The sequence below is a fragment of the Gracilinanus agilis genome, chromosome 1 (assembly GCF_016433145.1).
Source record: "Gracilinanus agilis isolate LMUSP501 chromosome 1, AgileGrace, whole genome shotgun sequence".
Lineage (NCBI taxonomy): Eukaryota > Metazoa > Chordata > Mammalia > Didelphimorphia > Didelphidae > Gracilinanus > Gracilinanus agilis.
The window spans coordinates 406983830-407010757 of NC_058130.1; the positions used below are offsets into that span (position 1 = coordinate 406983830).

The window sequence follows — 26928 nt, forward strand, 5'->3', positions numbered from 1 at the left end:
TGTTTACATGATAAATTTTCTCTCCCTCCCCTTTTCCCTCCTCCCTCTCAAAGCTGACAAGCAATTCCACTGGGTTATACATGAGTATACCTACATTTTAAAGGCAAATTAATGCTCTATTTGAAAAATGTTGTTAGATAAGAAAAGATCATAAATCCAGAGATCAAGGGGACCTTAGAGACCATGTAGTCCAATTGTATCAATTTAGAGGTTAAGAAACTGAGGTGGGGACAGCTAGTTAGCATAGTGGAAGGAGCGCAGTCCTGGAGATGGGAAGACCTGGGTTCATATGTGGCCTCAGACCTCCTTGCAATGTGACCCTGGGCAAGTCACCTAACCCTACATTGTCTAGTCCTTGCCATTCTGTCCTAAAATTGTTATTAGGATAAAAGTGATAAGGGTTTAAAAAAAAGGTCTAGAGCAGTTTTTACCTGACTTTATAAGTAGTAGAGCTGAGATTTGAACTCATATACTGTGATAATTGTTCTAATACCATCTCAACTCTTATACACCATACCGCCTTCCTTCCCTCTGATTGGAGAGAGTGGAGCTGGAGCTCTTCCAAGATCCTCTTTAAGGAGGGGTCCCAGATTGAATACCCACTTCCACTGGTACCTTTTCTCTCCTACTTATTTGCTTCCCCCTTTTTAGCCTCTTTTTCTGTTGTCTTCTCATCATTATATTATTAGCTCCTTGTGTCCCTGGTGCTTATTAGCACAGTACATAGAAGTTACTTAATAAATCTTTATTGACTAATTGACATTGATTTCATACTTTAAAATTTTAAAGGAGTAATTAACATGAGGTTTAGTTATTGCTCTATGCAAGTTAAGAAAAATTAGCATCTCATAAAATTAAAAAAATCAAAGAACTCATTCTGTCCTTTCTTTATATGCTCTATACCAGCGTTGGTGAAACTTCAAGTTTGGGCATACAGTGGGCAAATTCAAGCTTTTTGTGAGCACCCAGCATTGTGAGCTCTCGAAGGGAGGAAGTGCTCACTTCGGACAGCTGGACAGATGGGTGGGGCATGCAAAATGCCCTCAGGCACTGGAAAGAGTGGAAATGGAGCAGCTCCCTGAGTGCCAACTTGGCACTTGTGCCAATACTCTGCCTACACTGTCCTATATACTAGTAATGATTTATGTTAATATTCTTTACTTTTGAGCTGCTATTAACTATCTTTATTTTCAAGCACACAGAAGTCTTTAAAATTAGGTTAATATTTACAACTATCAGTTTGTAGTTGCATTTTTGATGGCCAAATTTTTTTGTTGATTTTATTTTATAGGATGAGAACCATAATTTTTAAAAACTAATTTCTTTTCACTTAGATAAACTCTTGCCTGGTGATGAAGGAGCACTTCGGCTACACTTGATGCATTATTGTGAGTCATGCACAGCATCCAAAATGCCAGAATTTATTCTCTTTGCTTTCCATAATGAATACCGAAAACTTCCATGGAGGGACATGCACCCAGACCAAGTGCTAATGGAAGCATTCTTCAAAGTAAGCACTGTGTAGTTGGGCAAAAAAATTTTTTTCTAATAAATTTTATGCACCTATCAATACTTAAAAGACTGAAGAGTATCAGAATTGATAAAATATATTTTCTGCAATCTTTTTTTTAAGCCATATTTATATGAGGTTGTTAAGTACATATAACATCTATAGTACTGGTCAGAAATAGCCAATGAGGGGGCAGCTGGGTAGCTCAGTGGATTGAGAGTCAGGCCTAGAGATGGGAGGTTCTAGGTTCAAATCTAACCTCAGACACTTCCTAGCTGTGTGACCCTGGGCAAGTCACTTGACCCCCATTGCCCACCCTTACCACTCTTCCACCTATGAGCCAATACACAGAAGTTAAGGGTTTAAAAAAAATAGCCAATGAGAAAGTACAGTGGGGGAGGGTCATCCTTTCTTTCTAATACTGTTCTGTGAGTGTTTACTTATAGTAGGATTGCTTTAATGGTGACATTTAACTTTTAAACTATCTCCAGACAACGTGACTAGTTGCATAGCTAAGGACACTTATCTAAGGACACTATAGCATTATCTAAAGTTAAAATTGCTTCTTAATTCAGAATGATGCTTGCATCATTTATTTTCCATAAACTGTTGTGTAAAGTGAATGATTAGGGGGAAATGTGCCTCAAATTGTGTTCACATTATGTATTCATATTAAGCATCACAGATTTTTACCATGTAATGCTTGATACTGCATGAAAAAATGATTTAGCATGTAAATGTTTTAACTCTTTGCAAAAATAAGTGGTTTTGATTATGTGACTGTTGAGAAAATAGTTGTAAAATATGTAATATATCCATCATATGGATTAGTGGTTCACATTAAAAAAATTTTTTTTGACTTGATCTCATCAAGCTTATCACTTGAAAAAACATTAACTGCTTAGTATATGATAAGCCTGAAGTTACAAATATAAAAGCAAGGACAGTTTCAGAAGGGAAAGGTGTTAAAAGTAGGGATTGGGATGAAATAAGGATTTTATAAATGCCTATTCTGTAACAGGTGCTTTAAAAATATTGTCGTATTTGATTTTTCACAACAGTCCTATGAAGTAGGTGCTATCATCCAATTTTAAGGTTGAGGAAACTCAGGCACACAGCAGTTAAGTGAGTTCTTCAGGATCAGATAGCTAAGAAGCTATCTCAGGCTGGATTTGAACTGGGTACTAGGCCCAGTGTTATATACACTCTAGGTCCAGCACTCTGTCCACTCTGCCACCCAGCTGTCTCTGTTTTGGCCTATACCTGACTCAAGCCATTAATTTAGGTTTGATATAGGAAGAAAATGAGAGCCTGCAGGTCATTGAACGATTAACATAAATAGCTTTACTTTATAACATAGCAGGAAGGTATTTAACAAGGATCAATTTTGTAGGCACTGCAGAATGCCTGAGTAACCCATTGCTCTCTGTACTTGGCCAAATCAGAAGTAATGTCAGCAGCCTGAACCTTTAGTCCCTTTTAGTCCTCTGAATGAACTGAGACTTGAGGAGGATCTCATTAGATTTTTAAGGAAAAATTACCACCAAGGATCCTGGGATAGTGAGTGGGGCTGTAGTTTGGGGAGATAGGGGAGTAGATAGACACAACATACCTCCACCAGAAACCATAGTAAAATTGATTTGATCATGGTCCATGGTTCTAGAACTGAAAGGGAGAAGTGTGTGTGTAATATGTAGGTGTTTCCAGAGGAGGGAATCAGTGAAGGAGTGAAATGATGGGCTTTAGGTTAGGCATGGTCAGCAAAATGATTGCTAAGAATTTTATAATCTATTCTTAACTTTTAAAACTTTATTCTGATTTTAGTAATTCATAATCTAAATGTGTTCTCTCCTTTTTAAAAAACAAAACAAAAGAGCGTTACCTTCTATCTTAGAATTGATACTGTATATTGATTCCAAGACAGAAGAGTGGTAAGGGCTAGGCCAGCGATGTGAACCTTTGGCATGCAGAGCCCTCTCTGTGGGTATGTGCCTTCGCTTCCTCCCCTCTCTCCCCCCCAGTTCTATACTAGAAAGAGAGAGGGACTCTGATGGAGCTGCTCCCCTCCCCCTCTCCATCATGCCTGATTAAATTTTTTCACATCCCCTGCTCCTCTGCCCAGCAGCCCAATGGGAGCACAGGGCGGGTAAGGTGGGCTGCTTATAGGTGGCAGAGTTGGAGGGGAGCAGAGTGCTTGAGTCACATCCACTTGCCCTCTCTACACTATGAGGACATTCATCACTTTATCTGCTTCTCTGCCCAGCAGCCCAATGGAAGTGCTTCCTCCCTCACCTGTGTGGGGATAAAGGAGTGGCAGGGTATGACATGCAGTCTGGGCGAGGAGGGACTTGGTCTGGAGGTGGGGGTGGGGCCTGGCACTCAGACTCTAAGAAGTTCACCATCACTGGGCTAGGCAGTAGGAGTTAAGTGACTTGTTCAGGGTCACACAGCTACAAAGTGTCTGAGGCCAAATTTGAGCCCAGGACCTTTTGTGTCTAGGCCTGGCTCTCTAGCCCCTGAACCACCTAGCTTCCCCCTATTCTTCCTTTTTAAAAGAAATACACTTTTGGGATATCTTTTCTTTTTATATATTCATCCCCCGATTATCTTTTAGAGAGATACCCTTATAAACAGAATATAATAAGGTGGGTGTGGGAAGGAAACAGTTTAGCAAAACTAGTCAAAATATGAAAAAAATCTGATTTTATATGTAGTATTCTATCCTCATAGCCCCTCCCCTTTACATAAGAGCAGAGATACGTGTCTTTTCACATCACTTTAAGGGCCCAGCCTGGTCATTATATTTTTGTAGCATTCTGTTTCTGTTGTTCTGTTGTTCTTTCCTTTTCCAGCAAAGAATTGGAAACAAAGTATATCTTTTATTAAGGAATAGCTAAAGAATTATGGATTATGAATGTAATAGAATTTTGCTGTGCCAAAAGAAATTATAAATATGTTGACAGAGAATAATGGGAAGAGTGAAGTAAGATTGAAAAAAGCAATATGTATACTGATTACAAGATTTATACACAGCTACATTCATGTAGCACAACTTATTTACTTCTTGCTCAATGAATAGATACCAGAAAAAGTGCTTCTATTAAATATTTTGGGGCAACCTTTCTTTTTGTATTTGACCAGAATAGTTGAGGTCCAAGCAGAGCAGTGAAATCTGTTGGTCAAAGATATGATGACATTTTATTCACTTCACACAATTCCAATGTGCTTTCCAGAATGGTTAGACTAATTTATATAGTACCTCTCATATTGTATTAGTATGTTTATCTTTCTATAACTACAATTCCCATTCCCATCTTTTGTAATTTTTGCCATTCTAGTATGTCTGAGGTGAAATATTAGAGCTTTTTTTATTTTTATTTCCTTACTCTTAGGTATAGGAAGCATTTTTTTATATGGTTGCCTATAGTTTTGTAATTATTTTGAGAATTTAAAAAAATATTCTTTTAGCAGAGTTGCTTGTGTCCTGGCCTAAACCAGTATCAAAACTATTAGAATTTTCCTTTGCTTTAGAAGCATAGTTTCCACCAGATTTACTGTTATTTATTCACAAGAATGAATAAAACACAGTTATTTACCTGATTTTGTATATCTATTAAAAGGAAAGCTTATCTTACTGAACTTTAATTTATTAATCCCTCTCTGTTTATCCTGAAGAATGTTTAAAGAAGCTGCCATTTAGTTTCTTTTCCCACTTTAGAGAAGAGACAATTAATGAGTGGCTTTATACCTGTGTTTGAGTGTGTAAAGGATCAAGGGTGTCAAGTAGTTATTCTTTTCTCTATACTAAGGAACAAACAAGAGGAAACAGGCTTAACTTTATTGTAAGGTAAAGTTGTAAAAATAATTATCATTCCCTTTTGTAAAGTGCTTTATAATTTATGAAGTACTTTCTTTACAGTCTTAAGGTAAGTAAGTAGAGAAGGTGGTTTTTATTTGAGTAGGAAATTAAGTCTCAATGAAGTAAGTAACTATCCCATGGCCACATGACTAGTAAATGGCAGAAGAAAGGTGGATATTTTGGTCTGATGAATCTAGATCCAAAGTTATTTCTAATTTCTAAGGAAAACATTTGTGACTCTAAGGTTCATAGCAGCAGTGGAATAGGGAGATTGGAAGAGTTTTTCCTATAAATCTATTAGATATACATACTTAATCTATTTTAAAGTATTGGCCTACAGTTGTTCTCATTTATCAATTCTGTGTATCTGTTGACATAATAAGATATCTGTGGGGAATAGAAGAGAACTAATTAAAAACAATGAGGAAGTGACAACTAATTAAGATAGCGTTAGGGGGCAACTAGGTAACTCACTAGATAGAGAGCCAGGCCTAGAGATGTGAAGTCATGGATTTAAATGTGATTGCAGATACTTCCTAGCCCTGTGTCTATGGACAAGTCACTTAACCCCGATTGCCTAACCCTTATCACTCTTTTGTCTTAGATCAGTGATGGGCAAACTATGGCTCACGGGCCAGATGCTGCCCCCTGAAATTTTCTATCCAGGCGGCTGTCGAACATTTTTCCTAATCTGACAAATACAATGAGTAGGATACAATACAATGAAACTTTGAAAGATTTGCCTTAGAAACAGACAAACAGATGAGCATTTCCTTTCCTTTGGTCCCCTCTTTAAAACGTTTGCCCATCACTGGCTTAAGACGAGGGCCAGGAGGGTATTTTTCCCTTTAAGAGGGAAATCGTTTCTGAAATTCACATATATGCTTCCTAACTTAATTTAACTTGTGCATGCGTTCTACATACATATGTAGAGTAAAAATAAAAGGCTGGAACAAAATCTATTGGGCTTCAACTGAGACAAAGAAGGCAGGAGTTGCAGTCATGATTTCTGATAAAGCCAAAGTAAAAATAGATCTGGTTAAAAGAGATAGAGAAGTTAATTATATCTTGATAAAAGGCAGTATAAACAATGAAGAAATAGAAGCACTCAACATGTATGCACCAAATGGTATAGCATCTAAATTTCTAAAGGAGAAATTGGCAGAGCTCAAGGAGGAAATAGATAATAAAACTATACTAGTAGGAGACCTGAACATTCCCCTATCAGATCTAGCTAAATCAAGCCAAAAAATAAAAAGAAAGAGATGAGAGATAAGTGAAATCCTAGAAAAAGTAGAGTTAATAGATATATGGGGAAAAATAAATAGGGACAAAAAGGAATACACCTTTTTCGGCAGCACATGGAACATTCACAAAGATTGACTATGTACTAGGGCATAGAAACATGGCAAACAAATGCAAAAAAGCAGAAATAATAAATGCAACATATCAGATCATAATGCAATAAAAATAGTTATTAGCAAGGATACATGGAGAGGCAAACCAAAAACTAATTGGAAATTAAATAATATGATTCTCCAAAATAATTTAATTAAAGAACGTATCATAGAAACAATTAATAATTTCATTGAAGAGAATGACAACAGTGAGACTTCTTACCAAAACCTATGGGATGCAGCCAAAGCAGTACTAAGAGGGAAATTTATATCCTTGAGTGCATATATTAACAAATTAGGGAGGGCAGAGGTCAATAAATTGGGCATGGAACTTAAAAAACTAGAAACTGAACAAATTAAAAATCCCCAGATGAAAACTAAATTAGAAATACTAAAAATCAAAGGAGAAATTAATAAAATCAAAAGTAAAAGAACTATTGAACTAATAAATAAGACTAGAAGCTGGTACTTTGAAAAAACAGATAAAATAGACAAAGTACTAGTAAATCTAATATAAAAAGGAAAGAAGAAAACCAAATTAATACTATCAAAGATGAAAAGGGAAACCTCACCTCTAATGAAGAGGAAATAAAGGCAATCATTAAAAACTATTTTGCCCAATTGTATGGCAGTAAATATAGCAATCTAGTTGATATGGATGAATATTTACAAAAATATAAATTGCCTAGATTAACAGCAGAAGAAATAGAATACCTAAATAATCCCATATCAGAAAAAGAAATTGAACAAGCCATCAAAGAACTCCCTAAGAAAAAATTGCCAGGGCCTGATGGATTCACACGTGAATTCTATCAGACATTCAAAGAGCAACTAATCCCAATACTATACAAATTATTTGATATAATAAGCAAAGAAGGAGTCCTGCCAAATTCCTTTTATGACACAAATATGGTACTGATTCCAAAGCCAGGTAAATCAAAAACAGAGAAAGAAAACTACAGACCAATCTCCCTAATGAATATAGATGCAACAATCTTAAATAGAATACTTGCAAAGAGACTCCAGCAAGTAATCAAGAGGATCATCCACCATGATCAGGTGGGATTTATACTAGGAATGCAAGGATGGTTCAACATTAGGAAAACCATCCACATAATTGATCATATCAACAATCTAACAAACAAAAATCACATGATTATTTCAATAGATGCTGGAAAAGCCTTTGACAAAATACAGCACCCATTCCTATTGAAAACCCTGGAAAGTATAGGAATAGAAGGACCTTTCCCAAAAATAATAAATAGTATATATCTGAAACTATCAACAAGCATCACATGCAATGGGGATAAATTTGAAGCCTTCTCAATAAGATCAGGAGTGAAACAAGGATGCCCATTATCACCTCTATTATTTAACATTGTACTAGTGTTGTTGGTAAATTGGAGGCAGGTTGGTAATAAGAAGGCTTCTAAGCCTCACTTGGGCCTTGCAGGCTCTGTTGGCTGAGTTTGCCAAGTAGGCACTGGAATCACAGGCACTGGATGAATCTGGGCTCCTGAGTGAAATGTTTGCCAGGTGGTTACCCAATGTATCAGTAACCCCAGGGCCTAGGAAGATCAGCTTAGCCAAGCCTCTGCCTCTGCAACAGTGCCCAAATCAGGAAATCTAATGGGAGTTGTATAAGAGTTTAACAACTCCTCTAGCCCTGGCTTGGGGTTGGATTTGATGGTAAAGAGGTTAGTTCAGGCTGATATAGATATGCTCGCCAGATAAACGCTATTCTTACTGAGGTTTATGAATCCCTTCCATCATCAGTTATAGATGATTCACCAATTAGGAAAGGAATACCATTCTTCTTTGATTGAATTGTAACAGGATTTATTTGCTATCTATAAGGGTTAGGAACAAGGAAACAGGATAAAGGGTTTGGGAATGTTAAACTAAATCTAAATAAATAAAGGTGATCTAAATCAAATGGATGTCAGGTTAGATAATAGACTGGAGCTTTCTTCTCCTTCTCTCAATCCCTGGCTTAGCTGGGCCATGGCACAAGCCAAAGGATAATGAAGGTCAGTGATGTCTTGTTGGTTGTGGTGTTGTCTCTCTCAGATGTATTAATTAGCAGGTAATTGACTTCCTGTGGCACTCAGATATGGATGCTGGATTGCAGGTCTAGGGCCTACCCTCCCTCCAATCCACTCTCCTCCCAGGAATTCTCAAAAATGAGACCCAGTGTGCTGTTGTCCTTGGGTATTTATAGGGTGGTTCCAACTGTCTTCTGGCCCTGGCTCATGCCACCCTGGGCACATTCCAAGGTCTTCAACCGATGTTCCTGTCACTCAAGATATCCTCCATCTTGTCCCAGAAGTTTCTTATTACACTAGAAACACTAGCAGTAGCAGTTAGAGAAGAAAAAGAAATTGAAGGTATTAAAATAGGCAATGAGGAGACCAAACTATCAGTCTTTGCAGATGATATGATCGTGTACTTAAAAAATCCTAGAGAATCAACTAAAAGGTTAGTGGAAATAATCAACAACTTTAGCAAAGTGGCAGGATACAAAATAAATACACATAAATCATCAGCATTTCTATATATTTTCAATACATCACAGCAGCAAGAGGTAGAAAGAGAAACACTATTTAAAATCACTTTAGACAATATAAAATACTTAGGAATCTATCTACCAAAACAAACACAGGAATTATACGAACACAACTACAAAACACTTTCCAAACAATTAAAACTAGATCTAAACAATTGGAAAAACATTGACAGCTCATGGGTAGGATGAGCTAACATAATAAAAATGATCATTCTGCCCAAATTAATTTACTTATTTAGTGCCATACCCATCAAACTACCAAGAACTTTTTTACTGAATTAGAAAAAACTATTACAAAGTTCATTTGGAATAACAAAAGATCGAGAATATCAAGGGAAATAATGAAAAAAAAATGTGAAGGAAGGTGGCCTAGATATCAAGCTGTACTATTAAGCGGCGGTCATCAAAACAATATGGCTAGTGAAAACAAATAGCTAGTAGGCTAAGAGACAGAAGGGTGGATCAGTGGAATAGATTTGGGGTAAGTGACCTCAGCAAGACAGTCTATGATAAACCAAAGGAGCCCAACTTTTGGGACAAAAATCCACTATTTGAGAAAAACTTCTGGGAAAATTGGAAAACAGTATGAGAGAGATTAGGTTTAGATCAACATCTCATACCCTACACCAAGATAAATTAAAAATGGGTGAATGACTTGAATATAAAGAAGGAAACTATAAGTAAATTAGGTGAACACAGAATAGTATTCTTGTCAGATCTCTGGGAATGGAAAGATTTTAAAACCAAGCAAGAGTTAGAAAAAGTTACAAAATGTAAAATAAATAATTTTGATTACATTAAATTAAAAAGGGTTTGTACAAACAAAAACAATGCAACCAAAATTAGAAAGGAAACAACAAACTGGGAAAAAAATCTTTATAACAAAAAATTCTGACAGAGGTCTACTTTCTCATATATACAAGGAGCTAAATCAATTTTATAAAAAAGAAACAAGGATTTTGGAGGAATCATTTGCTTTACAAAAAAAGTAACTAAAGTAAATTCCTAAATAATAAGCTGCCCTGGTGCATTTAAAAGTGGTTTTAATTCACAGAGACAAAATTTAAACACAACACGATATCATCATTGCATAAAACAAAGGTTTTTTTCTTTAACAATTTTGACCTATTTTCTCATAGGTGGAAAGAGGAAGCCCTAAAAGCTGTTTCTTATTCCTGGGATCTATTTTGTGTGAAGTAAACTGGGTTAGTGTGTTGTCTGATGCTTGGAATCCCAATCCTCATCCAGAGACAAGAAGCATGATTGTCTGCCTGCTCTTCATGATGATCTTACTGGCAAAGGAAGATCAGCTTGTAGAACAAGACGTAAGTCTTAAAAGGTTAAAGACCTAGGACATCTTGACAATTTTCCCTCCCGTATTTAGACCTTATATATTTCAGTTACATTATTATAGCATGTTTCTTTTATATATAATATATGCCTAGTATAAAAAGATATTAAAAGTCCCAGAGCGAGAACTCCACTATGTCTAAAAGATCTCTACTTGGAGGATGTGTAGAGAAACATGGACAAAAATAACAGGATACAGCTCATTGGTTTGAATTCTAAAGTTGAAAGAGTACTTATACCATAAGGTCATGGCTTCATTGAAGTATAAAGTTTATGAGGCTTGCCTATAAGGTAATATGACTTATTTTTTTATGTAGCTTTGCTCTGAAAAGAACTGACTTGAAAGGAGAATATTCATTAGAATATGTAATCAACAAAAATATGGCTTTTCTTGCTCCCATTCCTCTCCTCTTGAGAACAACCAAAAAAACCCCTAAAAACCTCAGTTATATATATGTCTAGTCCAGAAAACAAATTCCCAAGTTGGTAATATATTTTTAAAATTTTATTTTATTATTTAAAATTTTTTAATAACAGATTTCCACATCTTTTCCAAAGTTATATGATTCAAAGAGAACTCCCCCACACCCTCTCCCAGAACTGGCAAGCAATTCAATCTGGGTTATACATGTATTATCATGCAAAACATTTCCATATAATTTATTTTTATAAGTGAATGATCTTATAAAACCAAAACCCCAAATCATATACCAAAATAAATAAGTGATAAATCATGTTTTCATCTGCATTCCTACTCTAGCAGTTCTTTCCATGAAGCATTCTTTTTCATGAGTCCCTCAGAAATGTCCCAGATCATTGTATTGTTGTTAGTACCTAAGTCTTTCACATTTGATCATTCCATAATATTGCTGTTATTGTGTATAATGTTCTCCTGGTTCTGCTTATTTTACTCTGTGTCATAAAGATCTTTCCAGTTCTTTCTGAAGTCATACAGCTGACCATTCCTTATAGCACAATAGTATTCATCATCATATGCCACAGTTAAGTAACTTCCCACTTGAAGGACATCCCTTTAGTTTCCAATTTTTTGCCACCACAAAAAGAGCAGCTATAAATATTTCTGTACAAGTAGGTCTTTTCCCATTTTTTTTTCTTTATTTCTTTGGCCTACAGACCTAATAGTGGTATTACTAGATCAAAAAGTATGCATTCTTTTCTAGCCCTTTGAGCATAATTCCAAATTGCCCTCCAGAATGGTTGGATCAGTTCACAATGCTACCAGCAATGCATTAATGTCATTAATTTTGACACATCCTCTCCAACATCCTCATTTTCCTTAACTGTCATATTGGCTAATCTGATAGGTGTGAGATGGTACCTCAGAGTTATTTTAATTTTCATTTTTCTAATCTGGAGTTATTGAGAACATTTTTATATGATTATTCATAGCTTTGATTTCTTCATCTAAAAACTGCCAAGTCATATCCTTTGATCATTTATCTTTTGGGGAATGACTTTTGTAAATTTGACTTAATTCTTTATATATTTGAGAAATGAGACCTTTACTAGATAAATTTGTCGTAAAATTTTTTTCTCAGTTTTTGTTTCTCTCCTAATCTTGGTTGCACTGGTTTGGTTTGTACAAAACCTTTTAAATTTAATATAATCAAAATTATTCATTTTCCATCTTGTAATGTTCCCTATCTCTTGTTTGGTCATAAAAAGTCTTCCCTTCTCCATAGATCTGATATGTAAACTATTCTATATTCTCCTAATTTACTTATAATACCACTCTTTATGTTTAAATCCTATATCCATTTTGACCTTATCTTGGTATTTAGGTCAGTGAGATACTGACCTAAACCTAATTCTTGCCATACTGTTTTCTAATTTTCTCCAGCAGTTTTTGTCAAATAATGATTTCTTGTTCCAAAAGCTGGAATCTTTGAGTTTACTCCTCATCTGTTTAATTGATCCATCCTTCTGTTTCTTAGCCAATATCAGATTGTTTTGATGAGTACCTCTTCATAATATAGTTTAAGATCTGAATCTGAAAGGCTACCTTCCTTCACATTTATTTATTAGTTCCCTTGATATTCTTAACCATTTCTTTTTCCAGATGCACTTTATTTATTTTCTAGAACTATAAAATTGTTTTTGATAGTGTGATATAACACTGAATAAATAAATTAATTTTGGTTTGATTGTCATTTTTATTATATTAGCTCAGCCTACCCATAAACAATTTATTTTTTTCCACTTGTTTAGATCTAACTTTATTTGTGTGAAAAGTGTTTTGTATTTGTGTTTATATAGTTCCAGAGTTTATCTTGGAAAATAGATACCCATGTATTTTATATTGTCTATAATGATTTTAAATAGTTTCTCGTTCTAACTCTTACTGCTGAGCTTTATTGGAAATATATTGAAATGCTAATAATTTCTGTGGGTTTATTTTGTATCCTACAACTTTGCTAAAATTATTAATTATTTCAGCTAGTTTTTTAGTTGATTTCCTAGGATTCTCTAAGTATATCATATCATCTGCAGAGAGTGATAGTTTAATTTCATTATTGCCTACCTTAATTCCTTCAATTTCTTTTACTTCTCTAATTCCTAAAGCTAGCATTTCTAGTATAATATTAAGTAATAGTGGTGATAATAGGTATCCTTGCTTTACTCCTGATCTCATGGGAAGACTTCTAACTTATCCGCATTTCAGATGATACTTACTGATGGTTTTAAATAAATACCAATTATTATTTTAAGGAAAGACCCTTTTATTCCTATGCTTTCTAGTGTTTTCAATAGGAATGGGAATTGTATTTTGTCAGAGGCATTTTCTGTATCTATTGAGATAATCACGTGTTTTCTTTTAGTTTGGTTATTGGTATGGTCTTGTTGATAGTTTTCTTAATATCAAACCATCCTTGCATTCCTGGTATAAATCCCACCTGGTCATAGTAAATAATCCTTGTAATATATTATTGTAGTCTCTTTGCTAGTATTTTATTTAAGATTTTTGCATCAGTGTTCATTAAGGAAATTGGACTATAATTTTCTTTCTCTGTTTTTGGTGTTGTGTAACTTCTAAGCACAGGAATGTACATAAGATATTCAAAATCTCCAAGTCAAAAAGAAATAGGTTTATTGGGAGAGGACCAGTCTTACAATAAAACCAGGCTTCTGGTCAAGACTAAAAGCCACCAAGCACTGTGAGAGGCCTTCCTTTATACCCTAAGAATATCAAGACTTATATACCAGTACAGAAATAATCAAAGACATACCCATATAAAAATAGAGGCATGCACCATCATTGTTCATTGGTTGAGGCAACTAGGAAATGCCTCTCAGTGGTGAAAGAAGTCACTTGATAGGCAAGGGGCCTGAATCCTACCTCCTTAGCCTGATAATGTTAAGGATGATGTATACTAAGGTGACCAGGGCAAGGAGGAGGTGTTAGGCCTAAAAGTGGGGCAAAAGCCTAAAGATTTATACTAGGGTCTATACAGAGGTGAAAGGGTATCACCAGGCTTCTGCCTGAGGCAAAAGCCTCTATGCTAATGAAGACTAAGACACAAATTCTAGACCATAATTGTTGAGGATGAATGATATATCAAGTTAAAGGCTAAGGCTGAAATTGAGGCCTATGCTAAGAATGATTAACTATGCTAAAGCAGTTCTTTACTTTGGTTTGAATCCTTAAAAACTTATACTAAAATAATTATAAAAGGCCTAGTAAAATCAGTTATGCTAACATTATTTAACTTATTATTATCCTAGAATTATAATTATAATTAACTCAGTACTACTGCTAACATTGAAATCTAATCATCATATAAGGGGGTAGGAGATTTTTCACTCACATTGGTCTTCCTGGCTTAGGTATCAGCATCATATTTGTGTCATAAAAAGAATTTGCTAAGACTCTTTTGCTTATTTTGCCAAATAGTTTTTTGTACTATTGGTATTAATTGTTCTTTAAATGCTTGATAGCATTCACTTCTGAATCCATCTGGCCCTGGAGATTTTTTCTTTCAGAGTTCATTGATATTTTGTTCAATTTCTTTTTCTGAGATGGTATTATTTAAGTATTCTATTTTCTCTTTTGTTTAATCAAGGCACTTTGTATTTTTTGTAAATATTTATCCATTTCACCTAAATTATCAGATTTATTGTCATATAATCGGGCAAAATAGCTCCTTAATTATTGCTTTAATTTCCTCTTTGTGGGTGCTGAAATCACCCTTTTCATTTTTGATACTGGTAATTTGATTCTCTTCTTTCCTTTTTAAAATTAAATTAACCAATGCTCTATTTATTTTATTTGTTTTTTAATTTAACCAACTCCTAGTCTAATTTATTAGTTCAATAGTTCTTTTAATTTAAGTTTATTGATATCTACTTTGATTATTAGGATTTATCATAAGTCTTTAATTGGGTATTTTTAATTTGTTCTTTTTCTAGTTCCCCTCTTCTCCCCTCCTCCCCCTTCACTGATCTGCTTTTTCGTCTATTTTATTGATATAAGCATTCAGGGATATAATTTTGCCCCTGGGTACTGGTTTGACTGTATTCCATAAATTTTGATATGTTGTCATTGTCATTCTCTTCAGTGAAATCAGTAGTTGTTTTCTCTGATTTGTTCTTTGACCCATGAGTTTTAAAGAATTAGATTTAGTTTCCAATTAATTTTTAATTTGCCTTTCCTTGAACCCTATTGATTATAATTTTATTGCATTATGATCTGAAAAAGTTGCATTTATTATTTCTGCTTTTCTGCATTTGGTTGTAAAGTTTTTATGTCCTTTTACATGGTCAATTGTTGTATTTGTACCATCTGTTGCTGAAAAGAAAATATATCCCATTTTAACTGTATTAATTTACCTCCAGATATCTATTAAATCTAACATTTCTAAAACTTCATTCACTTCCTTTCCTTTTTTAATTTTTTGGTTAAATTTCTCTAGTTCTGATAGGGGAAGGTTGATGTCCCCCACTAGTGTAGCTTTACTGTCTATTTGCTCCTTAAACTCCTTTAGTTTCTCCTTTAAAAATCTGTATGCCATACCATTTGGCGCATAACTTAACGGTACTGATACTACTTCATTGTCTATACTACTTTTTATCAAGATGTTTTTATCTTCTTTATCTCTTTTAATCTGATCTGTTTTTGCTTTAGGTTTATCTGAGATCATGATTGCTACTCCTGCTTTTTAAAAAATCTCAGTTGAAGCCCTTTCTATTCTGTTTCATTCCATTGCCTTTATTCTGTGTGCTAACCTGCCTCAAATGTGTTTCTTGTAAACAACATATTGTAGGATTTTTGCTTTTAATGCACTTTACTATCTATCTCCTTCCATTTGTGAGTGTGAAACCTGCTACCTCCTTTTATGATTATAATAGTATTAGTCTTTATGATTATTACTCAAATAATATAGTTTGCTTTAGATGAATTATAAACATTAGCTAAGAAAAATACAGCTTAGGGTGGTATCAAATCTTGCTGACAGGCAGTTTGACCTTAAGTCTATAATCCATAAATTTCTACTAAGCCCACCACACCCTGCTCTATGTATGTGGTATGACAAAGATAGTCACAGGGGAGGGGGAGGGCTGCTCTTGGGTGCAAATGTCGACCATCTAACTTGCTGACTCCTAGTATTGAATCATAATTGTCAGCAAAAAACCATTAGATCCTGACCCCTTGTTGCAGAGGTCTTAGAAAGGTCAACCATAATAATAAACATAAAGTTACCACCCATAGTGATTATTTTTATACTTTCCAGCTTAGTCAGCACTTGTGTCATTACTTAAGACCTGCCTATGTGAAATGCCTCCATTATATTTTTATTTTTGACCATATTTTCTGTCACTATGTCATCAGTGATCATCATCATTTCTTTGCATAAAAAAGGGCTATCTCCTAAGGCTCGGGGTCTTTGGTTTTGATCTTGACCAGAGTCCGGCTTTATTGTGAGACTGACCCACTTTCAAGAAAGCTATTATTAGCTTGGAGACTGTATTGGTGTGATCATTTTTACCACACATTTTATGGGTGAATTCGTCCTATTTACATTCACAGGTATGATTACCACTTGTGTATTCCCCTCCATCTTGTCTTTTAATCCTGACCTTTCTCCTTTCACTCTTTCCCTCCACACCAGTGTTTTGCTTTTAATCACTTCCCCCATTACCCCTCCTTCATATTATTCCCCTTTCCACCACCACCCATCTTACTCCTCCTACTTTTCTATGGGATCTATTAATCCCTCCTTCAATTTCTCCCTTCCTTATCTTGTTCCCCTCTGTCTATGTGTACTTCTAAATACCATGATAATGATAAAAATTTTAAAGAATTACAAGTATTATCTTCCTATATAGATTCCTGTAACAATTCAACCTTATTGAGGCCCTTAAATTTTTTCTCTTTCTTATTTACCTTTTTATGCTTCTCTAAGCATAAATTCTCTGGTATCCTGGTTGGGCATTGTGTTGATCAAAGTTCTTAAGTATTTCAAAGTTGTTTTGTCTTCATTATACATTGTTTGTACTGTTTGTAAATTGTTTTTTTTTGGGTTCTGCTCACTTCCCTTTGCATCAATTTATATGTGTCTTTCCAGATTTCTCTGACACATCTCCTTAATCATTTCTTTTTTTTTTTTTTTTAATTCAGTTTTGTTTATAGTTTCAGGTTTTCTTTTATAAGGATGATATTAGAAAATAAGTATTGTTTTATTAGTTTAGAGATAAGAAGTAGAGAAGCAGGCTTGAGGAAAAATTGGAGTTTCAAATAGAGCTGAGAGAGTGTTAATTTCAACTGGTGGCAGTTATAACCGTTATTTCTATGACAGTTACATGCTCTGGGTGTGGCATTCCAGGAGGGGCTTCTGGTAGTCAACAGAGCCACATGCAGATTCTTTCTCTCTCAAAGCTGGAGAAGGTGACATCTTTGCCTCTCTCTATCTCAGTGTGAGGGAAATACTTGAAGGAGTGGAGTGTTTTCTTTTCCAACCTGGGAAACACTATTAATTTATCTGTTACTGTCTATAGATTGCTTAAACTGTGAAAAGACCAAACAAAATCTGGTCTTTGGTTTGGACTCTGAGTCTGTTAAGGCTCAGAGTCCTAACCTGATTCTTGTGGAGCCTCAACCAGCCAGCCTTGGTTATCTTTATAACTTAAAGATGAAGTTAAGGGTTAGAGTAGTTAGCTTTATTTAGAATAGTATAAATTTGGTTAGTTAGATCAGGAAGGAACCACAGGAGAAACAGTTCCTTGAGGGACATGGAAGTTTGTTTGGGTGGAGTTAGAAATCCTTTTTCCCATACATACATACATATATGTATGTATATATGTATGTATATGTATATATACATATATACATTAAATAAATAGCACATTTTTCCCATATATATATTAAATAGCTCATTTTTCATAAACAAGAGTCTTTTTAGCATTCCTTGTGCCTTGCATTGCTCGACCTAATTTTGTTTTTACACTTTCTTCCTTCACATCTTCTCCTACCATTGAGAATGGAAGAAATACAAAACCCATTATAGATATGAAGTCATGCAAAACACTTTTCTGCATTAGCCATGTTCAGAATGTGGGGTGGGGATTGAATAGGAAGAAGAAAAATAAAATGAGAGGAAAAAATATACTTCAGTTTATGATCTGAGTCCATTAGTTCTGTTTCTGCAGGTGGATAGCATTTTTCATCCTGAGTTATTTTGAATTGTGATAGATTTCTGTTTGATCAAAATTGTTGTGGGTTATTATGTACTAAGTCTTTCACAGTTGATTATCTTTATAGTAGTACTGTTACTATGTGGATTATTTTCATGGTTCTACTCAGTTCACTTCATCAATTCATGGAAGTCTTCCTCAGATCTTTCAGAAACTGTACCCATCATCATTTCTTACATCTTAATAGTATTCCATCATATATAATAACTCATTTAACATTTCCTTTAGGCATTTAGATGCTATGTCATTTGCTGCACATATGTTTGATAAAGATATTAACTCTTTTGTCTGTGATGCTTTTCAGTAAAATATCATTTTCCCGTTTACCTCTTGTTTGTTTTTGCTATTATCTTATCTAATATCATGACTGATATTCTGAGTCTTTTTATTTCAATATTAACATTTTATTCTAGTACCTCATTTTTAAACTGTGTGTGAATCTCAGTTTCAAATATATTTCTTGTAAATGCCATAGTGTTAGATTCAGTTTCTAATTATACAGCTATCCTCTTCCATTTTATAGGTGAGTTCATTCCATTCACTTTCACAAGTTGGAGAATTCTGTAGGTTCAGAGCGATAGAACTGCAGGTTCCCCTGTGGTCTAGGATTTCTGTTCTGCTTATTGCCCTGCAAGTTTCATACTGGACTGGAGGCTAGAACTGAGATCCCACTTGCTCACATGTAGCCGAAGGCCTGAGACAGCTCCTCATTTTGCTGTGTTGCCCTTATATATAGGTTCTTTCAGCCTTGGATTTGTGACTTGGAATTGGGTAGTGTAGGAAATAAGTTAAGGATAGGGTAAATTTCAGGGGTTGGCTTTAAGAGGAAAAGAAGGGAATTTGGATACAAGCCCTGGGAGAGGATTCTGAGGAGAGAAGGATTGTGGAAGTTTTAACTGTTAACTGTCATTGCTTCCTTTTTTTTTTTAAACCCTTAACTTCTGTGTATTGGCTCATAGGTAGAAGAGTGGTAAGGGTGGGCAATGGAGGTCAAGTGACTTGGCCAGGGTCACACATCTAGGAAGTGTCTGAGGCCGGATTTGAACCTAGGACCTCCATCTCTAGGCCTGACTCTCAATCCACTGAGCTACCCAGCTGCGCCCAACTGTCATTGCTTTCTGCTTGTTTCTACTGAGTTGGAGGAAGGAGGTTTTGCTCTGAGAGATTTTCCCTAGGTAGTCATAATTTTGTGGAGAGATTATTGACAACTTGGTTGAGAATCTGCTTTGGAGAAAACTGTTTCCCTGAGGTACAGAGACCATCTAACACTGATCTATTTGCCAGAAATTCTCTTGAGCCAAGGTAATCCAAAGATTGTCATCTGGGACTTTGGGTTATATAGTGCAGCCAACTCCATGCTTTGGGTAAGGGGTCAAATTCACCTCTGAGTCCTTTCCTTTTTCCTCTTTTTGTTAATCCATAGTAATTAGAGTAGTTTAGAGTCAGATACCTTTTTTGGGGTTTAGATAAGAGCAGGGAGCTATAAGAAAGGATAGAGAAGACCAGAAGACAGATCCGTGAGGATCTCACAGATTTGAGAGGAGATATAGCTAGATAGATTTAGGACTATACTTATTATTTGTTTAACATTAATATACTTGATTTTAGTATTTTAAGGTTTGTGTTTCACTGGCCCTGGGAAAGTTCCTAGGTGGATTGTATCATCTCACATCCCTCTAGGAAGCTTACCTATTTCAGGAGTAAGTGGAAAAACTAACAGTTGGGCACCTTGTTCCTATACTTTGTATGAGGTCAGGACCTTCCCTTTAAGTTTGAGATCTCTTCTTTTTTCAGTCCTCTCTGGGAGGGTAGGGAAGGCAGAGCTGAAGGATGGTGTGGGAGGAGAGGAGAGGCATAGCATTCCTGGTTAGAATCAGTTCTGTGATTATAGGCCTGGGTGTCTGTCTTCTTGTACCCAACTGGGCCAGAAAAATCACTTATTGTGATTTATTTCTTGGATTTTCTAATCAAGACTTGGTCTGGTTGATTTTATTCATTTATGGAGGAATTATAGGAGAGAGCTTGCGTGTACTTTTTTCCCGCTATTCTGTCATTTTGCCTCTGCTTCTTCTGATTTTTAAAAAAAAGTTTTCATTATTAGTTGTACTTGTGACTGTGTATCTTTATCAACTAAAAGGCAAATTCTGCAATGTTTCTTTGTTTAGTAATCCCTTTAAATCTTCATGGATTTATAAATGAGATTAGAACTACAGAGGATTTCAAGGACCATTAGTCCATCCATTCCTCAACAATAAGAATTCCCTCTACAACCCATCTAGGCTCTGCCCTCTCTAATGAGAGCTGACTCCACTGAGTAAAGCAACAGTTCCAGAAGGAAAAATGTGAACCCTTTTTAACATGTAAAGTTTGAGCTTCTCTTCCCATAAATGCCCATTTGTGCATTTATTCTTTTTTTCATATTTAATAAATGTTTTCCTTCAGAAATAGCCTACTTGACAGCATTTTCCAGATTGGTATTTAAGATTAGTTAGAAGGAATTGAGAAGTATCATTTCTTTCTTTCTTTCTTCTTTTTTTTTTTTTAACCCATATCTACCGTCTGTGTTAGAATCAGTAATTGGTTCCAAGGCAGAAGAGTAATAAGGGCTAGGTAATGGGGGTTAAGTGACTTTCCTGTGGTCACACAACTAGGATGTATCTGAGGGGAGATTTGAATCCACTTCTGACTCTTTATTTACTGAGCCACTTAGCTGTCCCTAGAGGTATCATTTCTAAGAATTACTCATTTTATTTTGTTTGATACAAGATCTTGCTTTGTGGCTAGAAGGTACAGATGTTGTGCTTGACAATCTTCCATTTCTCTTCACAAAATGCTCGTCAGTTCCCTTTCAAAATTGGGCCTATAATATTTCTAAATCTCAATGTTTGTGTTTATTTTTACTAAGTCTCAAATTATTGTGTTTCTTGTCTACAGCAAATGTACTATTACATTTACATTATAATTACATTATATTACATACTGTACAATTACATTGTACCTCTTGTCAGACCACATAGCCAATAACCACTACAAGAATAATGAGAAAAATTCCCTACTTAAAGAATAGATTAATAGCTGTAATTCTAGAACCAAACTTATTTATTTGTTTTCTTTTTACCTCCAGGATTCTCCATTGCTCAATCTCCTTGGACAGGCGAGCTCTCTTTCCTGGCATCTTGTAGATATTGTGTCATACCAGAGTGTCATTGGGTACTTTAGCAGCCATTATCCTCCATCCATCATCTTAGCAAAAGCTTCTTCAGCTGAATTAATAGTAAAACTCTTAAAAACATCTGCAGGCTTCAGTGTTCCTACTGATGGACAAATGCATCTTGTAAGTAGAATACCTACTACAAAGTTTTGGAACTATTTATGACTAGTAATAGTACAGATTTCTAGTGGTATATATTTTGTGGTATTTAGGAGAGTTTCACTGAGTTCACTGAGGTCATAAATTATCTCGTCAAAAATGAGGTGATGGAATATATATATATGAATGATAGTTATACTAGTTTTTAAAATTTCCCTGTCAAAATATTGCATGGTTAAGTTAGAAATGTTGATTAATCCTTATTAGTCATCATGAATTCTGTTTGGACAAATGGAGGTGAGATGCCTGTGGGACATTCAGTTTGAAACACCAAAAGACAGTTGGTAATGTGGAACTCAAGCTCAAGAAAAAGAATTGTGGCTAGACAGAGACAGACACACACACACACACACACACACACACACACACACACACACACACACACACACACAAAGGAGCTATAATAGGAGTCGGCAACGTATGGCTCTTTCTGCAGGAGCCATAAAGTCAATTTTTTTTCAGGCACTGTTACAGGAGTGCACACTGTGAGTACTGTACGGCTCTCACGAAATTACATTTTAAAAAATGTGGCGTTTATGGCTCTCACGGCCAAAAAGGTTGCCAACCCCTGCACTATAAGCATAGAGACTTCTTAGATGGTTTATCTTTGTTAGTATTTCATTTGCTGGGCAAGAGAATTGCCACTAATCATGACACCTAAGTTCTAGTCCTGGCATTCTTATAAATTTGCAGTATGACTGTGGGCAAATCCCTTCAGCCTCCATCTCTTGGCATTGGCTGTACTACTGGCCTGGATGACACGTCTTCCTCATATCTGTCTCTCGGGATCCCATGTTTCTTTTAAACCTCATCTCAAGCCTCCCACTTGGAATAAACTCATCTCTTACCTTCTCACCTTTCTTTTACAGCTACCAGTCCTCCTCCTACCCCAAATGTCTCTGAAGATATTTTGTATATGTTTATTTATGTACATATTTTCTTCCTTGCTTAGAATATAAACACTTTGAGGTCAGGGTTCATTGATTTTAAAAATTTGGGGGGAGTCTTTGCATCCCCAGGGTCCAGCACAATGCCTGCTGCAGAGTGTGGCTCAATAAATGCTTGTTAGTCTTTTGAGTCTCTAGCCCTGTCCCCTTATAGTGTTGTGAACTTGTGGAAGTCATTTCACTTTCCTGAACTTTAGTTTTCTTTTCTGTAAATTGGGATCAATTAATACCAGTGCCATTTACTTCCCAGGATTGTTGTAAAAATCAAATGAGATAACATTTAAAAGAAAAAACATAAAACCCTCTGTTGTTGATTGTTCATTCAATTTTAGTTGAATTGACTTGAAATCTTTTTGTTTTGGGTTAGGATGCAGTTCCAAAATGCCTAGCTTTCACTCGCCAGGTGGTACAGTTTCTTAGCTCTCTGGAACAAAATGGAAAAATTACCTTTTCAGTACTGGAACAAGAAATGTCTAAGCTTTTGGATGACATTGTTGTCTTTAATCCACCAGGTAAGTGACAAATGGAAAAACTGTTAACTTGTTTTAGACGTATAACTTGAAATGGTAATGATACTGAAATGAGAGTTGTCTCCTCCTAAGATTCAGTTGTGCAATGAGAAGGGTTTCATTTATTTACTTAGCTTCAGGTGTTCAGCAGCCATTCTTCATCTCTTTGTCCATGTCGCACATGTTCTTTCACTTTCTAACCTCTTGATGAAGATTAGGGTTCCTTTCTATATTTTCATATCCTTTTGTCATTGTTTTTAACTTGGGGGGGGGAACCTCTTTCTTTTCCTTTAAGGAGCATCTTATTCTCTCTGATAACTTGGAGAGTGGAGAAGTATTCTCGTAGATTTTTGCCTTCTGTTTTAGAAGGAAGTCAGCCAGCCCGCACTTTATGGATATCTGATGTAGCAGCAATGACTGGGCTGTGGTTGAAAGATAAATATCTTTCTGTATGTGCAAATAATTGCAAAATTTCTTTGGCCCTCTGTATTTGCTGGAAGAAAGATTCTTTTGTCTTCTATAGTTCTTTCTGGTAATACTTATTTCTACATCTCTTGTTAAATCTGCCTTTTAGCCTTGAAAAAATTTCAAAGTTGTTTGTCATAATAATGCTGTTGTATAAGTTGTTCTTTTGGTTTTGCTCACTGTACTCTATATCTATTCATAAAAGACTTCTTAGCCTTCTCTGAAACCATCCCTTTCATCATTTTGTAGAGTGCAATAATGCCATTCTATAATTGATTGGTACCTCCTTGGTTTCCAATTCTTTACTATATATAACAAAAAGAGCTTATATAAATATTTTTGCATATATGAGTCTTTTTCCATTCTTTTTCATTCTTTGATAGTGGTATTAGTGGGTCAAAGGTTTAGTTTAATAACTTTTAAGATATACTTTTCAGAATAGATGGACCAATTCACAGCTCCACCAGCAGTGCAGTATTGTGATGAACTTAATATTCTGAAGAGATAGATACTCATGTCTTCTCCTTATATTAGAATATAACCTATTCATCCTAGTATAGTCACTTTTGAGTGCTCACTCATATTTTACCTTTCTGTGTTTCTCTTGACTCGTGTGTTTTTCTTCAAAAATTAAGTACTGCTCTGTTCTTCTCATAAAGAAGCTTAGGAATTCTATTTGTTTCCCCTTGGGATTATTCTCAGTTTTTCTGGGCAAGCTGGCTGTAAGACTATATATTTTTTGCCTTTTAGAATATCATATGACATACTCTTCACTTTCTTTATTTGGCAGGTGTCAAATAATGGTTAATCCTAACTGTTGTTCCATAGTAATTGAGCTCTAAAATTTCTGGCTCTATGAATTTTTATCCTTTAAACTAGAAACTCTGGATTTTGGCAGTGACATTCCTGAAAGTTTTCATGTTGAAGTTTCAGGAGGTAACTTGTAGTTTTTCTTTCTTTCTTTTTCTCCTTTGCCCTGTGGGTCTAAAAAATAGGAGAAGTTTTCATTTGTATTTTTCTGAAGTTTGATATCCAGGTCCAATTTTTGGTCCATTACTTTTCAAGAAGTCTAAACATTCTTAAATGATCTTTGTCTTCTTTCTTTTGAAAAAATTAGTACAATCTATTTACAATTGTCTCAGCCCTTTCCTTCCCCATTTCCCTCACATAGAAGGCATCATCCAGGAGACAGATATCTATATCAATATCTCTAAAACATCTTTCATGTTTCCATTTTTCAGCACATTCTCTGGAGAGAACATTCCCAATTTATTCTTTGAGCATTAAATCTGTAGCTGTGAATTAATGTTTTCGTGGTTCTATTTAGCTGTTCATTATCCCATATAGTTCTTTCCAATTTAAAAAAAAATTAACCTACTCATAGTTCTTTATGGCACAGTAAGACTCCATCACAATCATATACTACAAATTTTTTACCCATTCTCCAATTGGACATTCCCTTGACTTCCAGTTCTTTGTCACCACAAAGAGACCTATAAATATTTTTGAACTTATAGGCTCTTTTCCTTTTTCCTTAATCTACTTGGGAAACAGACCCAGCAGCGGTATTGCTGGGTCTAAGGATATAATCAATTTTATAACACTCTGGGAGTTAATCCAAATTGCTCTCCAAAATGGTTGGATCAGTTCACAGTTCACAGTTCCACCAACAGTATATTAATGTCCCCATTTTTCAGCATCTCCTTCAGCAGTTGTCATTTTGCCTTTTTGTCATTTTAACCAATCTAATGGGTATGAGGTGACATCTCAGAATTGTTTTGGTTTGCATTTCTTTAATCACTAGTGATTTAGAGCATTTTTTCATATACCTTTTTATGGCTTTGATTTCTTCATCTGAAAATTGTCTGTTCATTTATCAGTTGGGGGATGGGTCTCATTCTCATAAATGTGACATTTGCCTACATATTTCAGTTATGAAACCTCTATCTGAGAGGCTATGTATAAAATTTCCCCTAATTTTCTGCTTTCTCTCTAATCTTGGCAACATTTGTTTTATTTATACAAAACCTAAATAAATAAAGTTTCATTCAAATCAGGTAATATGTTTCAAGGTCCATGTTAATTTCCTAGTTTATTCACGAAACAGGCTAAAACCAGCTCACTTCTAAAAGTGTCAATAATGACACTTCCATCCTCTGAGCTGAAAGTTGTTTCTACAAAACCAAAACAAAGATCCTCAAATTCATAAGATTTTTACGAATCAAAGATGCTATTATACATTTTCAGTAGCATAAGTTGTATTTTTTTTATTTACATTGTAATTTAAAGTAATTTTAATTTAAATTTAGGTTATAAATCAGACAAAAACACTACCCTATTAATTCATTTTAGTTTATTTTTCATTATAATTCATTAATTATACGTACTCTAACAATAACAAACATGATACAGTATATACCAAAATAAAGAACCAATAGTTAATGAGACTACAGGTCCTACCCTTGTTAAATTCTGTGGTGCCTGCTCTGGGGTGAGTGGGCCTCTCTAGAGTCAAGCTCACAGCTGGCACAGCTGCTACCAGTATGTGCCACCTGGATACTAGCTTCTGGATTCAGCAGGTAAAGTGAGGCTGCCAGGCCCGCCCCCAGGGCTTGTTTCTTGTGGATCCTGTGTTGGCCACTTTGGGTGTTTGTACTATTTGGTGAGAATGAGGCCAAGTAGTCAGACCTTCCTCCTAGGTTGTCCTTGGCTAGTTAGCTTCACTCCTGGCTCCTAGCTGTTTTTGCTGCTTCTAACATTGATTTTGTGGAATTATTTTTATTTTTTATTTTTTATTTGTGTGTGTGTGAGGATATTGGGAGAACAAGAAAGTTATATGCTTTCATCTGCCATTTTCCCACAATCCTATCTCCTGTTTTCTTTCTTAAACTCATTTTTTTTATTTGCAAAAATTTGTGTTTTCTATTTAAAGATGGAAAATTTTTAATATTTCATTTTAATGCTTCTTGTAGCCTCGTGGAGTCTTTAACTTCTTTTTGGTCCATTCTAATTTTCAGGTAGTCTGTTTCTTAGGTAAGATTTTATGCCTCTTGGGCAAAGCTATTAATTCTTTTGTATCTTTCTTCTATATCTGTCATTTCTTTTCTATAGAGTTGTCATCTCATTCAAGAGATCATCAAAACATTCTTTCAATTTCTACTTTGCCCTCTGATTCTTTTTTTTTAAACATTTATTAATAATCATTTTTTAACATGGTTACATGTTTCATGCTCCTACTTTCCCCT

At 35.2% G+C, this 26928-nt stretch overlaps 1 protein-coding gene across 1 annotated transcript in view; it reads left to right on the top strand.

The window, feature by feature from the left end:
• The window catches only part of EPG5 (ectopic P-granules autophagy protein 5 homolog), a 187137-nt gene that overhangs the window by 137524 nt on the left and 22685 nt on the right, over positions 1 to 26928 (top strand). Inside the window, exons 36-39 of the mRNA XM_044681656.1 lie at positions 1335 to 1510; positions 10472 to 10657; positions 21517 to 21726; positions 23077 to 23221. Of these exons, the coding sequence (XP_044537591.1) occupies positions 1335 to 1510; positions 10472 to 10657; positions 21517 to 21726; positions 23077 to 23221 (717 nt within the window). The remainder of the gene's footprint in view (positions 1 to 1334; positions 1511 to 10471; positions 10658 to 21516; positions 21727 to 23076; positions 23222 to 26928) is intronic.